Raw genomic sequence first — 12,111 nt, 5'->3', positions numbered from 1 at the left:
CTTCAGTTTCCCCATTTCTAGCACTTAGAAATGAAAAAAAAAAAAAAGACTTTAAATGTTAAAGGAATTAATTACAATTTATATTACATAGAGATCCAGAATACAAATTCATCATAATCTCAGCAGATGTCACTCCACACAGTGGATTTTTATTTTATACTCTTTCAAGACAATGTACACCTGTCTCTACTATGTTTATCTTTTTATAGAGTAATAAAAAATTCATTTGGGAATTTTTTTTAATTCTATGTGAAAAATTAGCTCCCAAATAAAATTAATAAATATCTCATCCAGTGTAGTGGTATTTCACAGTCACAGGAAGGATAATAAATCTTGAAAAAAATCACAAATCTTGAGGAAAAAAAAAATGAACTTCATTTCCAATAATTTCTTTTTTTCTTTAAACACTCACTATAAGTGAATACATTATTCAATATTATTTTAAAATAATTCAATCACCAAAAGTTGTATAAATTTATTAGAGTTTTTATGTGTTCTCTTACCTATGCACAAATCTTTTACTTTCTAGGTAGGCAAGGGCTGTACTAAGCTGGTAAGCATATAGAATCAAAGATGCCAAATCCAAGCTGTATTTTCTCACTTGCAAAAATGATCGCAGCTTTCAGAGCAATGATAAAAACAAACAAGAGAAAATTGTCAGAAACAATAAAGCAGAGATGACTACAGTATAAATGGCCACATTCATCACTGTATTGCAAATTCAACTGCATTTTGTACAATTTTAGAATGTTATGATTTTCCCCTTTAAAAGAGACTCCTGCTCTATTCAAGTAATATTGATAATAATATTGATAAAAACAGAGACAATAAAATGAGGAATATACTTTGGGTAAAACAACAAAGTTCTATTGACAATTAACATCAGACTAAAAGAAAAATGTAAATGAATAATTCATACAAATTTGACATCTCAACAAGAATATTTTGGATGTAGAAATAGAAGTTGGGTGTTTTCTTGGGTTCCCTTGGTATTTTCAGGATTAACTCTCCCTGGAATTATTTTATTAACTTTAATACTTGAAGATTTCATGATTTCATTGGTGTTCTTCCTCCATTAATACATTAACAAGCCTATATCTTTATGAGCTACTACGGCTAAAAAAAAAATAATAAGTCTCTCGGTGCTGAGCAAGGCTTGATTTTTGTACTAAAGACTTATACCAGCAATTCCCCAGTCTATCCTTAAAGCCTTAAAGTAAGATCTGTTAGAGCTTATGCTCAGGGAACAAAACCCCATGATATCAATTCTATATCACAATTAAGATTTAGGTGAAAGAGTAGTTACTGTAATTTGAGACTGTCAGATTCATTTGTTTTCCTGTCAGAAAGGATGTGGATTAGGTCTACAAAACAACACTACAGAATTTGGAGCAGTGATATATAAATAAAACATTTTCTTTTTTTTTTTTTGCTATGTTTAGGAACTCTTTTATGAGGAGACTTGAATCTAGTAAGGTTGCACCCAAGTACAATCTGAGGAAAAAGAAGAGAAGCTTCAATAATGCAAAAATGTAAGGAAGTTAAACTAATCTCACCTTTCCTAAAGAAAATCTTTTGAATCATAATTTAACCTTAATTTAAATAAAAATGCAATTACCTATGGTATTATCGCACAAAACAATATATTATAAACAAATTAAAATGGGAGAAGAGCTTCCAAAGCCACACATTCTTGATGATAGCAATGACAACTGATGGTCAGAAAGCAAAACAGAAGAGTACAAAAAACCCCAATGTGTTATGGCAAATAATAGTACTAATGATGGTCCTGTTATTAAGGAAAGATTAAATTCTTTTTAGTATTTTGTTTATAAAAAACAGGGCAAAGAAATAACATATTTTAGAAAAACTTCCATCAAAAATGGATAAAATGGCAGAAATTCTGGAAAAATATTTCAAAAAATAATTTTATTATCAAAGAAGCAGGATAAAACATTTACTTGCTTAAAAAGATTAATATAAGATTTGGCATTTATATAGACTTCAAAAGATTTTCAAAACACATTGTTCCTATTTGTTTGCTCAAATTTTCAAAAGGAGCAATAATATGACATTTGACACCTTGTCCTAATATAGTAAAAGTCATTCTAAAAAGGTGATGAGAATATACTTAATTTATACATAAATTCTATACAATTTTTCCATTCTCAGTTATGTGGGTTTAACTTATTTTCTCAAGTTTTCCCTTCCAGACTTTAAGTGATGGTCTCTTCAGCAGCAATATAGTATGAGTCAGGAGGGAAAAAGGAACCTAAATCTTACATTTTATATTTAGTTGTATGCAAATAGATCTGATAAATCTAGTGTGCAATATCTGACTGTTAGCTAAGTGAAATTTTATTTACTTTCTCATTACAATAGCAGATAGAGGCCATATTAAGTAGTTCTTGAGAATATTACCATAAATAAAACATCATTTTGAACTATCTTGCTCAGATACAGTTAGTTTACTTACTGAAATAAGATACTACTGAGATTATTTATAAGATATTCAAGATAAGTAAAAGGTAGAATTAGAAATTTTATAATACCTCTCCTAGTGTGCACAGTTCCATGATTATCCAGACAGGGTTTTCTGTTATAACTCCAATCAACTTCACAATATGTGGGTGATCAAACTGACGCATTGTTACTGGCAGGGAGAAAAAGAAATTAACATAGAAATATTGGTTTTTTAAATTTATTTTTCAAAATCTGGAATATTTTGGTTTCCCCCAATTATATGTAAAAACAAGTTTTCCTTAAATTTTGAGTTCCAAATTCTCTCCCTCCTGCTCTTCTACCCCTAACAGTAGCAATTTGATATTGGTTATACATATGCAACACAGTTTTTCATAGTTGTTTTTTTCAAACTAAACAAGGTTTTCCAAAATAATACTCAAAATTTTAGGCTAATGAGAGCTCAGTTAGGAATCCAACTCCATAGATTTTCTTTGTACAATTATGTGATTATAGCAATACAACAAATGAATGCATTTATTTCACATACAATGCAAGTTTATTACCATCAGAAAAAGTAAAAAAATTCTTCTGCTCTTCCCTAAATTCACTACATTGCCCTTTTTTGAAATTTTCTTGTCTCTCTTGAAGCTTCTATAGGTCCCAGTTTCCCCACCTTTTCAGATGAGGACTTTACCTCTTACTTCACTAAAACAATGAAGGCCATTTGCAGAGTTTCTTTTTCCCTTCTCACCTCACAAATTTTTGATATCCTTCCCCACTTTGATCAAAAAATTCTCTCTAGTTTCTGATGAAGAAATGACTCTTCTTCCTGCTAACACCAACCTTCTATAAGCAACCTTGGTCCCATATTTTATCGTCTTGTGTTCAAATGGGCAGATCTAGTAGGTTCTTTTCTGTTGCCTAAAAAAAATGTCCATATCTTCCCCATTAATGAAAATCCCTCACTAGATCCAATTTTGTCCACTTCATAACTTCATATACCTTTCCCCCTTCAAATTAATTGAAAATTCAAGCCACCTACATTTGCTCCCCCCTTCTCCCAACTTTGGCAGCTTCTAAATTCTCTCCAGTCACCTAAAATTGCTACTTTGTTACCAATGCTCTTAATCATTAAATCTAATGACTCTTTCTCAGACTTCACCCTTTCTGACATCATGACCGGGATGATTACCTTCTCCAGGATGATCTCTCTGGATTTTTGTAACCCTGATACCTTCTGATTTTTTCCTACCTGTATACCTGCTCTGCCACCTGGAGCAAACTGCAAGTATACCTATCCCCAAGGTTCTGATGCAGGCTCACTTCTCTGTGAGCCTCTTAACTGTTTCACTTGGTGATCTCATCAGCTCGAGATAAATGATTATCTCATGTCTAGCCTTAGTGGGATTCTAGCACTCCAGTATCTCATCACCAGTTGTCTAATAGCTATTGCCAACATTGCCATATGCATCTCAAACTCAACATTCCCCAAAAGACTTCTCTTCTAATTCCTTCCCTATTTTGAACTTCCTTCTTCCCATTGAAGACACAGCCATGTTTATCTGAGTTTAGAATCCCAGTGTCATCTTTGATTCTTCACTCTGACTTCCCCCGTATATCCAATTTAACGCCAAATGTGGTTGTTTCTACCTTTATATCTCTACTGCAGACCCATTCTTTTAGTGCAACTGGCTACTATCCCACTTCAGGCACTTATAAACCTCTTGCCTGGACTACTGTCAAAAGTATTCTAATGTCTCTCTGTCTCAAATCTTTTCCTACTACACTCCAGGAGCTGTTATTTCCAGGAACAAATATAAGCTTCTCACTTTGTCATTTAAAGCCATTCTTCATCTAAAGCCAGAGAACATCAGGTTTTAGAAGTCAAAAAGGGGATTTTATATTTGATCTTGAAAAAAAGTCACTAGTTTGCTGAGCCAGATAGCTGATGTGGTCAGACTTGAGATGAAGATCAATTTGATAGCTGACAAGAAGATGGAGAGACTTGAGGCAAGAAGATAAACCAGAAGGGTACTGCAATAGTTCTGCATGAAATGATGAGGTGAGTATAAGAGGAGAGAAGAGGGAATATATATAAGAAAGATATTACAAAGTAAGAACCGATAGTATTTGGTATAAGAAGATGAGAGGGAAATTCCTATATATCAGAGCTATCTAAAGCTGGATTGAACAGTCTAAGTAGTTAGTGGATTGTTCCTCTCCAGAGGTCTTCAGGCAAAGGTTAGATGACCACTTATTTATTGTGGATGTTTCAGGGAAGGTTGTTCAGGTATGAGTAGATTAGTTTACATTGAAGGTGAAGAAATTAGGGCTAAGATTTAGCTTTGAAGTCAAACCACAGAAAATGAAGTTTGAGGAAGAATGAAAAGGTCTGGAAAAACCATTATAATGAGTGGGATCATGAACTAATTAGGAAGATAAAAAGGATTACACTGTCATGGTGAAGAAGGTAACAAATTTATAATGGATCCAGTTTTTGTGATTTTCATCAGCTTTCTTCGGTAGGATGGATGGGCAAAGGCAATGGCTCAAGAGAATATTTGTAGTTGAGGTTTGATAGGGTGAATTTGATAACAGGAAAGGGTCTTGAGGTACTTGAATAAGATAGTGTAGAGCTGATTTGGTTCACCAAAAGGTCAAGTTGGGATAGGAAAAAAGACAGCCATTGCAGAAATGATGGTCTGGGAAAGAACTGAAGGACAGAGATTTTGGAGGTCTTATTTGGTTCATACAATTGTGTTGCAGGATATGGGCATCTTTGGCATGGAGGAGAGAAAATGTAGTGTGATTGTTTTCATTGTTTTCAAATATTTGAAAGAATATTCTTTAGAAAAGAGATTTAATGCATTGTTTGGTTCAAGAACACAAAACTAGGAATGATGGGTGGAAAATGCAAAATGTTGAATTTAGGTTTGATAGAAGAAAAAAAAGTTCTTTTCAATCACAGTTACTCAAAAATGGAATGACAGACTAAATAGTTAATAGGTTGTCCTTCCCTGGAGGTCTAGAGGCAAAAAGGCTAGATGATAACCTATTCATTGTAGATAACAGAGCAGGATATTGGGGTATGAGCTGGATTAGATTACACTGAAAGTCTTTTCCAAAACAGAAATTCTACAATTCAATTTGTATTCTAAGACATATAAATATAGTAATTCATGTAAGTTACCCTCATTTGAATAATAACCAAAATTGATTATATACTGGTACGTACCATGTGCCGGGCATTATGCTAAGTGCTTCATAAAATCTGATCTTCACAAATAGCCTGCGAAGTGGGTGCTATTATTGTCTCCATTTTATAGTTGAGACCAAGGCACATAGAAGTTAAGTAACTTGCCTCAAGTTCATAGGGTTAGTGTCTATGGTAGGACTCAAATTCAGTTCTTTCTGACTTTCAGAGATCAGCGGTCTATTCATGTGCCAGCTATTTGCATACTCTACAATGTTCCAGATAAATGAGCTTATTATTACTAGAAAAAGAGCAGCTAAGTAACACAATGGATAGTATGACAGGCCTGGAGTCAGGAAGAAATGAGTTCAAATCAAGTCTTAGACACTTAACTAGACATGTAATCCTGGGCAAGTCACTTAACCTTGTTTGCCTCAGTTTCCTCATTGTAGGGATTAGAGAAGAAAATGGCAAAGCACTCCAGTATCTTGAAAATCCTCAAATGGGGTCATGCAGAATCGGACAGGACTCTTGCTTTTCTCCTCCATAAAATGAAGCTGGATTAGACCACATGTAAGGTCCTGTCTAGCTCTGACTTTTTGTAGCATCCCCTGTACTTTGTAGAATCAGAATGTCCCAAATTGTAGAAATTCTTGTGGGTCGGATGTGTGGGACCTTGGCATGGCTCTTCACTAGTTCTGAAGTTCAGGGTAGATCTCCTGGTATTACTAGTCTTCCATAAACAGAAGCTGCCACTTCTCACTCAAGAGTTTTTAAGCTAACAGGCTAGTTTGTGTGCAGAACAACCATTTATTTAACAAATATTTAGTGATTACTCTGCAATATACTTCTTTAGATAAAGTGAAGGATATAAAGATAAACAAGAAGTTTCTTACCCACAAAGAGCTCAAAGTCTAATAAAGGAAATAACTACTGTGGGGGGGGGGGTGGAATACAGCATGAGGGAGTATGAGTTAAAACCACATGGGTGACATTTAGTGCCATTTCAGTGTGATAGGAGTTTGGAAGGAGGCAACTGCTCATTTTGAGTGGCTAGGTGAGATATAAAGGATGAGTTGAGCCAGTACTTGATATCTAGCAGTTCTAATTCCCTGGGAGCCAGTGTGTTTACGATTTCCACATTTCTCGCTGCACATGCATCAAGATTGTGCTTGTGGAACTTTTGTTTCATTTAAAGTTTTTATAGAGCCAATTTAATATTAGGAAAGTTATATACATACCCATAAACAATTCTGTGTGTCTTACAAAGCATGTTAAAACAGTGCTTAAAAAATGCATATATATATATATATATATATATATATATATACACACACACATATATATATAATATATATATATATATGTTGCTTCAAATGTATTATCTTGTTTTTGTTTTTTTATTTTTTTGTTTTTGAATGTGAATTGAGAATAAAAATTTCTAATTATATTACTTTCTATGATTTTGGAACTGTAGCATATGATAAATTAAATATTCATTAGGTAGTCATTTATCAGAGACCTGCTTAGGATTATAGGGTTTAGAGTTTGGAGACACTGATCATCCAGTTCACAACCCAGTTATTTTATAAAGGAGAAAAATGAGGCCCTTGTTATGAAATGATGTGCCCCTGACCATGTAGGTTAATGGGCATGGAAGCTGAGGTTTTAAACCATATCTACTGTCTCCCAAATTAATTTCTCTCTCTATTATAATATATCTACACCTCTGCATTCAATCTTCTGATGTCTTTGTTACTCCTGTAACAGTAGCTAATAAAACAAAGAGCTAAAACAGAAGACTATTAAATAGCATTAATGACCCCAATACAGCAGCAGGCAAGAAAAAAACAATAATTTAAGGTTGGTAGTATAGTAGAAGGAATTTGGAATAAAGGAAAATATAGGCTAATGCTCCCCAGGAGGATGCCTATCACAGAGTGTCTCCTGTTTAAATCTTTACAGACACAGACACAGACACACACACACACACACCCCACCCCCTGAATCCTGATTTGCCATTTCTCAGCTTGGCATTTAAGATGCCTAAAATCTGGTCCTAAATCATTTTGGCAGCTAGGCAGCACTGTGGAAAGAGGATTGGACCTGGCCTAAAGAAGGCTTGAATTTAAATCTAGACTCATCCGAGGTAAATCATTTAGCTTGTCTATCTTAGTTTCCTTATTTATAAAATGAGGAATAACAACAGCACCTAACTCCCCAGAGTTGTTGTGAAGACCAAATGAGAGAATATTTGTAAAGCACTTAGATGATTATGATGATAGTAGTGTAGTTTCCCATTTTGTATTATTTACTATTCCCTAAACATGCTGTAAAATTTCCTTCCTTCATGAATTTCTCTTGATCTATATATACCCTACTTCTAGAAGGCCTCCTGTTTGCCATCAAGGAAAAGCTTGGGCTAACTGAAAGAGCAATTGATTTATATTCACAAAATCTGACTTTCACTCCTACCTCTACCACTTCCTTCTTGTCTGACTTTCCTCATTTTTTAAACGAAGAACTTGGACTTGTAGACCTGAATTTCTTCTAATTACAAATTCTACAACTTCTATCCTGAATATCCTATATTCTGTTCAAGCTCAAATATATTGTCCAGCCTCTCTGAGAACTTCCAATATCTCCCAGCAAGAAACGATTGATCATTATCTTAAACGAGACTAGCACTCAAAGGGTACTTTTTAGTTTTCAATGTCACAGACATGTTTTGGGCAGATAACTGCTGGGATATTTTGAAAGTAGTATATTTTCATGAACACATAAAGCAAATATCTTTTCTACAGAATTTGAGGATATTGCTTAATGAAAGGGATTATTTAAATGTAGGTGTTTTACTTTTTGTTTTTTATTTCACTGCTCTGAAGCATTATTCTATTCTGGGTTTTTAAAATATCTGACATTTCTTAGACTGGCATTTGAAGTCTTCAAAAATCTGGCTCCTGAATCACCTTTGCAACTAGACAGCATAGAGGATAAAGAAGGATTCAGAGGCAAGAAGATCTGTGGTCAAAATTTGCCTCCAGACACTTAATAGCTTTGAGACTCTAGAAAAATATATAAGGTAAATATAGAAACAATCACAAAGGAGGAAAACAAAGCAAACCTTTCCATCCCCCCAAGCCTCATGTCAAGTACCTTAGTAAAGACTATCCATTTTTCCAATAAAACATTTTAGTTAAAAGGAGTCCCAAATCCACTATATTGACTATTTACTCTGCCAATAAAAGCAACAAATAAAATCATTAAGATTATGTACATGACCTTAAAAATATGGATTTTAATTTCAATTTTAATTATTATTGTCATGTGCTGTTCTGCCTTAAGTGCCTATATTCTTGTATTGTACTAAATCTCAGTGTCTTCTAAGCAGTGGGCCTCAACTTTTCATAGCAAGTTTAAAACTCCTTTTAAAATTCTTCAAGATTCACTACAATACAAAATCATTAACTCTGTAGCATACCAACATGCATTGGGAAATTAAATTCCTTCTTTGCTCCCTGAAGCTGAGCTTCTATTTACTTAAAATATCACATAAATCTTAATTTAGCTGGAAGAATCAGCAATCACATGCTTGAACCAGTGCAGCTACTTCACCCAGCAAGGCTATAAAGTCTTCTTTTCCAAAGGAAGTAAAAATATGATCTTTAATCTAATCAATAAAATGAGGTGTTTTGATTTCATAAAAACAAAATAAAATTGAGATTAAAAAAAAAAACTTACAGGCTTCTTGAAGGAATTTTTCTCTCACACTGTCAGAGGTACAGTTTTTACATGTTTTAATCGCAACTGCCATTGCTGGATTCTCCTGAGGAAATTATATAGAGACATAGACATTTTCTATTACTTATGTGTACATTTATAAATGTTACATTTTATTTAGCTATGTGAAAACTAGTAAGAGTTAGAATCACAGTTACATTTTATCTTATTGATTGATTGATCAAAGAATTGAAACAGGCTTTTGAGGTCACCTAGTGTTTTCTACTTAATGCAGAAATGTCACCACACTTAATACTTCCTAGCGTTGTGACTCTGGGCAAATCACTTAACCCCAATTGTCTCAGAAAAAAAAAAATCACCACTGAGGATTCTTGAGAGGTAAACACTCAATTTATGCTTAATGCCACATGGGATTACCTATCCAATTTTCTAAATGGCTATTGATGTTACAAAGTTTATTCTTGGACTGAGCTGAAATCTGCTTCCCTATAATTTCCATCCATTGGTCTTTAAAATTTCCTTTGGGAGTTAAGCAAAATAATTATGTCTTTTCCCCTGAAAATGTTATATTGCTTTAATTCACTATAATCTTTCTTATTGTGAACTTTTCCATACATAAGAATTGTTACATACAATTTACATGTTTTAAAGAAATATGTACACATATTCAAATTTAAGAAGTAAATTTTTTTTGTAGTTTGTTTTTATAAGTGCAATTTTAAAAAAAGTTGTGTGGTTTTTGTTTTTTTTTGCTTCTTTATCACTCGTCACTGACATAATAATCCCAATGTCCATCCCTCCAAGTGAGTTAAGACCCTCCTTTTAAATAAGTAATCTCTTTTACACATGTCAGATCTTGAGACACAATGATAAAACCATAATTTTTCTCTGTTGTCCCTTTTTCAGGCTTTCACTTCTTTCAACCAACTCTTATATAGCATGGCTTTTGATCTTCCTCCTCTGGATATTTTACAGGGCCTTTTAAAAGTGGTGTTTAGACCAGAACAGTAAATATGCTGCTCACAAAGCCATGGGCTGGAATATTTTCTAGAAAAATTAGATACACAAAGAAGGAAACTTTGCTTAAAAACTGCAAGATACACATTTAATCCCAACTAGTTTTCATAGTAGATAGCAAGCGAAAAAGTATTATTAACCTGTAAAGGGCTAGAACTGAGCAACAGGAGTTGTTTCTGTTAGCTTCCTCAGAATTTCATTTTTGAGAGTTTCTCAAACTTCTTCAGAAAACTTTTCCTTAACAATTTTAGGCCAGGTTATTGGATTGATGTTCTCTCTGAATCTTTTGAAAGCTTCTCAAAATTTTGGGTTCATAATGGAAGATACCTAAATTTCTTCTCTTATCTCAAATACTAAGAAAGATGAAACAGTTTCTTCCTTACAAGATTCCTGTCATTTCTTTATTGCAAAAAGCAATTCCTCCTTGTTTTAAGAATGAGGCTTACAATAATAGTATCCTTCATTATTTCTTTTATCTTTTGAAGGATTAAATTTTACCATTAGGATAAAATAAAAATTTATCAGCTATTTTGACTTTTTTGTAGAGAAATTTACTAGAGATTTTTGCTCTAGTAGATGTTAGGATGGAGAAGTAATGAAAAAAGGAAGAGGAATACATTTAGGAGAAAAGACAATAAGTTTGCTTTTGGAAAGGCTGCTTTTAAAGCAATGATAGAAGAGTTACAGATGTCCTGAGGAATTCCTGGAGATGTTGGGAAAGAAAACAAGGGTGGGAGATACATGAATGAATGAAAAACTATTTTAAGCACTTACTATATCTGAAAAAGCATTATAGTTAAGCACTGTCAGCAAAGCAAGTTAGTCCATGATTTTAAGAAGTCCATGTTCTTGGCTAATATGAAAATGTTTTATATGAGTGTACATATATAATCTACATCAAACTGCTTATATTTTAGTAAGAGGGAATAGAAGGGAAGGAGAACATTTGGAACTCAAATTTTCATATAAAAATGAATGTTAAGACTGACATTACATGTAATTGGAAAAAAAACAAAATACCATTTGAAAAAAAGAAAAGAAATTCATGTTTCAATGAAAGAGACATCAATTATGAGGTGTCTCAAAAGTCTAAGAAAGTTAAATGAAAAAGTACTATGATCCTGAGGTTTGTCAAAAAAAAAAATTAAGACAATCCTTTAAATGTAATTTTTATTGATATCTGACAAGGACTTTGTGAAAACTTTTATTTTCCAGGCCTTCAGGAACTATAGCTACTCAAAAAGCAAGGGTTCAAACAGTTATATTTTCTCTCCCCTGAGATTGCTTCCTGCAGTGATGGCTACAGAGGCTGGGCTGGAAGTTAGGTCCAATGGTCTGGAGGATGCTGTTGGGATTCTTGGGCTCATATGCTTAATGATGACAACTGTTGCTGACAAGAAAAGTGGGCCCCTTTTTTATTACAAATGATGGCAATAGAACCTGAATCAGAAGCAAGAATAGTGGTTTGGGGATAGTCCTTAGCTACCTCCAGTGGGATCTGAAGGGAAATGGTAGTCATGATTCCAGTGGCTTGGTTTGATTACTTCTTGCCTCTCTCCTAGGGTGCCTTGCTGCTTCAATTATATTTGAGAAAACAAGAGGTGACAGTTGAAAGTGTGCGCCTGAATGAAAATGCCAAAGGAAAAATCATGGAGAAAAAAGAGAAAACCAAGGACAGAACTGAGGACAACTTCCAC

At 33.7% G+C, this 12,111-nt stretch overlaps 1 protein-coding gene across 15 annotated transcripts in view; it reads right to left on the bottom strand.

The window, feature by feature from the left end:
• The window catches only part of PTK2 (protein tyrosine kinase 2), a 380,904-nt gene that overhangs the window by 88,416 nt on the left and 280,377 nt on the right, over positions 1 to 12,111 (bottom strand). For 14 of the 15 annotated variants that reach the window (XM_074264715.1, XM_074264671.1, XM_074264680.1 and 11 more), the window contains 3 exons: positions 9,398 to 9,482; positions 2,553 to 2,653; positions 504 to 619 (listed from right to left, as the gene is read on the bottom strand). In XM_074264715.1, coding sequence (XP_074120816.1) covers positions 504 to 619; positions 2,553 to 2,653; positions 9,398 to 9,482 — 302 coding nt within the window. Of the gene's footprint in view, positions 1 to 503; positions 620 to 2,552; positions 2,654 to 9,397; positions 9,483 to 12,111 lie in introns of those variants that run through there. The other variant, XM_074264709.1, reaches the window with a different exon arrangement.

This window comes from Sminthopsis crassicaudata, chromosome 1, assembly GCF_048593235.1.
Source record: "Sminthopsis crassicaudata isolate SCR6 chromosome 1, ASM4859323v1, whole genome shotgun sequence".
Lineage (NCBI taxonomy): Eukaryota > Metazoa > Chordata > Mammalia > Dasyuromorphia > Dasyuridae > Sminthopsis > Sminthopsis crassicaudata.
The sequence above is the reverse complement of the archived record's forward strand: the minus strand, read 5'-3'. Positions and strand labels throughout refer to the sequence as shown.